General features: G+C 66.8%; 1 protein-coding gene across 1 annotated transcript in view; it reads right to left on the reverse strand.

Annotated features, from left to right (window-relative positions):
- LOC102034598 (fas-activated serine/threonine kinase) overlaps positions 1-742 on the reverse strand; it is a 15741-nt gene that overhangs the window by 4753 nt on the left and 10246 nt on the right. Inside the window, exon 5 of the mRNA XM_031064898.1 lies at positions 320-592. Coding sequence (XP_030920758.1) covers positions 320-592 — 273 coding nt within the window. The remainder of the gene's footprint in view (positions 1-319; positions 593-742) is intronic.

A 742-nucleotide genomic window follows, 5' to 3' on the forward strand; every position in this document is an offset into this window, starting at 1 on the left:
TGCCCAGCCGTGCCCCAGCCGCATAGGGGCTGCCTGCGGGGCAGTGTGCATGGAGCCCACGGGCACCCCCTCCCCAGCCCTGCCACCGGGAGCACCCAGCAGCGCAGGGGCTGCCTGCGGGGCAGTGTGCATGGAGACCACAGGCACCATGGGCACCCCTGGCCCAGCCGTGCCACCATGGACTGTCCCCACCCAGCTGGGGCTCTGCCAGCCGGGAGCACCTGCATGGAGCCCACGCCATGGGCACCTGCTACCCAGCCGTGCTGCTGGGGACTGCCCCCACCCCAGCTGTGAGCACCCCGCCAACGGCCCCACGTACTCATGACATTGGTGATGAAGCCTGGGGAGAAGACCTGATGCAGGACGGTCTGTGGGAAGTGGCTGAGCTGGAACATGGACATGAGGATGTTGACGGTGGCCAGTGGGGAGCTGCCAGCCTTCTGCTCCAGGATGGCCTCCAGCTTGGGGAAGAGCTCGCTGTGGTTGGAGGGGCGGTAGTTCATCCGGCTGAAGGGAAACACCAACTTCTGGATCACCTGCGGCAAGAGAGGTGTGTGGGGCTGGGCTGGGACGAGGGACAGGTCGGGGCCACCTGCCCAGTGCCATGAAAAGACGGATGCTCAGAACCTGCCGGAACTGGGGCACGGCCCCTGGTTCCCTGGAATGCCCCTCACGATGGAGAAGGGCCATGGCTGCTGTGCCCAGGCGTGCCCACAGACAGAGGGGAGCGCTCACCTTGCTG

Source organism: Geospiza fortis, unplaced genomic scaffold, assembly GCF_000277835.1.
Source record: "Geospiza fortis unplaced genomic scaffold, GeoFor_1.0 scaffold891, whole genome shotgun sequence".
Classification (NCBI taxonomy): domain Eukaryota; kingdom Metazoa; phylum Chordata; class Aves; order Passeriformes; family Thraupidae; genus Geospiza; species Geospiza fortis.